This window comes from Humulus lupulus, chromosome 2 (assembly GCF_963169125.1).
Source record: "Humulus lupulus chromosome 2, drHumLupu1.1, whole genome shotgun sequence".
Classification (NCBI taxonomy): Eukaryota; Viridiplantae; Streptophyta; class Magnoliopsida; order Rosales; family Cannabaceae; genus Humulus; species Humulus lupulus.
The window spans coordinates 126,818,374-126,821,124 of NC_084794.1; the positions used below are offsets into that span (position 1 = coordinate 126,818,374).

Consider the following 2,751-nt stretch of genomic DNA (forward strand, 5'->3'; position numbering starts at 1 on the left):
TGTTATGCAGCAACAACTAGTCTATGCAATTTCTCAATTGTCATATTTAACATACAATAATGTGTCATTGTCACGTCAGCGCAACGTGTATAATTTAAAATAAAAAATAATTTAAATTTAAAAAATATATATTCTTTTAGAAAAATCAATAAATTAATTAGATCACTAAGATTTATTTATTTTTTAAATTATACATGTGGTGCTGATGTGGCAATGACACATTAGAGCATCTCATCGCGGGGAGAATTTTGAGTTGCTTGACTGACAAAGTTCACATTGATAGGGGTCGTGTAAAAGGACACCAACGTTTGTTTGATGACTACTTTTCTTATCAACTGGTGTATACATAATCTCAATTTCAAAGAAGATTTAGAAGACATAGACACGTATTCCTACGCATAGTGGAAGCTCTAGGAAATCATTCGGAGTGTTTCCATATGAAGTTTGATGCAATTGGTAGAAGAGGCTTTTCGCCAATACAGAAGTGCACCGCTGCTATGCGAATGTTGGCATATGAAGCGTCTGCCGGTTACATTGATGAGTATGTTGTAATTGGTGAAAGCATTGTTGTTGAATGCCTAGTGAATTTTGTTCGGGGAGTGAATGAGATTTTCGGGATCGAATATTTGAGACGACCTAGTGCCGACGACACTCGTCGCTTACTTCAAATAGGGAAGGTGTGCGGTTTTCCAGGCATGTTGAGAAGCATTGATTGTATGCACTGGGAATGGAAAATTTTCCCAATTGCATGGAAAGGCCAATTCACGCGAGGTGATCACGGCACGCCAACAATCATGCTTGAAGTAGTTGCGTCACAAGATCTTTTGATTTTTGCATTTTTCGGTGTTCCGAGATCCAATAATGATCTCAACGTGTTAAATGAATCCCCATTATTCACTAACATCTTACAAGGGTAAGCTCCTAGAGTTGAATTTACGATAAATGGCACACAATACAACAAGGGGTACTATCTAGCAGATGATATCTATCTAGAGTGGCCTACAATTGTTAATACTATCCCATTGCCTCAACGAGAAAAAAGAAAATTATTTACCCGATGCCAAGAAAAGGTGTGCAAAGATGTTTAACGAGCATTCAGAGTACTTCAATCTCACTTTGCTATTGTACGAGGACCAACATGTGTTTTGGCAAAGAGATGTTCTCAAAGATATTATATATGCATTCATCATATTGCACAACATTATTGTTAAGGATGAAAGAGATGCATATGAGAGTTCATTTTATTTTAATTATGATGAAGGCCTCGCCGACACTCCAATGGTAGAAGTATCGAATGGACCTATTTCTTATTTCCCAGCAATGCTTCAAAGAAATGCTTAAATTCGTTACAGAAACATTCATCGCAATCTTCAAGCGAACTTGCTCGAGCACATATGGTCTAAATTTGGAAATTATTTTTATTATATATATATATTAAAATTATGTTAGATTGATTAATTATTATGTAATTTTATATGCTACTTTTAAATTTGGTGTAACTTAAATATTATGCAATATTTCTATTAATTTATTAATGTTAAAAATTTAGTGTGAGAATATTTCTAATTAAAAAATAATATATATGAAAATTATATGTGGGACCATGGTAGGCAAGCTGCCTACCATTGGACCAATTTTTTAAGAAAAATTGTCAAAATTGATGTGGATGAGAGAGAAAATAAAAAATATATATTTTAAAGTGATTTTTGTACTTTTGGCAACTAATGGGGTTGCTAGCATTGGAGATGCTCTTAGTGACCAAAGAGCAACGTCAACAGTCTGTTAGCCACATGAGATGAAACTTAACAGAAGTCTCACTTTACAATACTGTGAATAATTCGGGTGTAATTTTTTACCGCCCAAAAAATTAGGAGGCACAATAATGTATAGGTCATAGTTCGGGGGGAAAAAAATCCTAAATAGCCTTTTAGGTATATGTGTAGTTATTTTGATGTATATTTTGGGTTGATATCTAGTTTAAAATATTTTTTGTAAGTTGTTTTTTAGTTTATTTTAGGTATATGCTTAGTTGTTTTGAGATATATTTTGAGTTTATTTTGACACATTTTAAAATCTAGGGATAAGTTTTTCGAGGTTGTTTTTTTTCTTCTAGTTTATTTTGGGTTGATGCAATAAGTTGATGTCTAACGAATTTGTAATGCTTTTTCAACATTGTATTGATGTGAGGTTGTTGTCTAGTTGATTTGAAGTTGCTTTTTCAACACCGTTTGTTATGAAGTTGATGTCTAGTTGAAATCATATTTTTGTAATTATGAAACTTTAAAATCATATTTTTTAAAACTTGAGTTAGTAAAAATGACAAAAAAAATAGGGTCCGTAAAATTGTTACAAAAAATATAAAAAAAAATGAAAATTACATGTTATATGAGATTTTTAATAGATTGTGCAAAAATATGGTTTTTTTCCAAGAAAAGTTAATCTATGGCTTTTTTTTTTTAATTTCACTTTTATGGGTTTAGTTTCCCATATTTTTGTATAAAAGTTTGTTTATGTCATATTTTTACTCTTAATCAAGTTTTATTAATTTGGAAGGGGATGTTTGTAATTTGATTATTTTTTTTTAGCTTATTTGATTTTTTATATTAAATTTTTACATGGTTGTTTTGCAAATTTTTTATTTTTTTGTAATATGAATTGTGTTTATTATTATTTTTTATTTTTTGTAAACATTTTTTTCCTTTTTTTTAGGTTGTAGGTATTTTTTTCAAAACCTGGGTAAGGTAACCAGTT

At 30.9% G+C, this 2,751-nt stretch overlaps 1 protein-coding gene across 1 annotated transcript; it reads left to right on the forward strand.

The window, feature by feature from the left end:
• The first annotated feature begins 437 nt into the window (after nucleotides 1–437).
• Nucleotides 438–917, forward strand: LOC133814710 (uncharacterized). Its single transcript, XM_062247637.1, has one exon. The coding sequence runs from the start codon at nucleotides 438–440 to the stop codon at nucleotides 915–917; it is 480 nt and encodes a 159-aa protein (XP_062103621.1).
• Nucleotides 918–2,751: the final 1,834 nt, after the last annotated feature.

Coding starts and splice junctions, on each gene's coding strand:
- LOC133814710 (XM_062247637.1), top strand. CDS start 438: ATGAAGTTTGATGCAATTGGTAGAAGAGGCTTTTCGCCAATACAGAAG.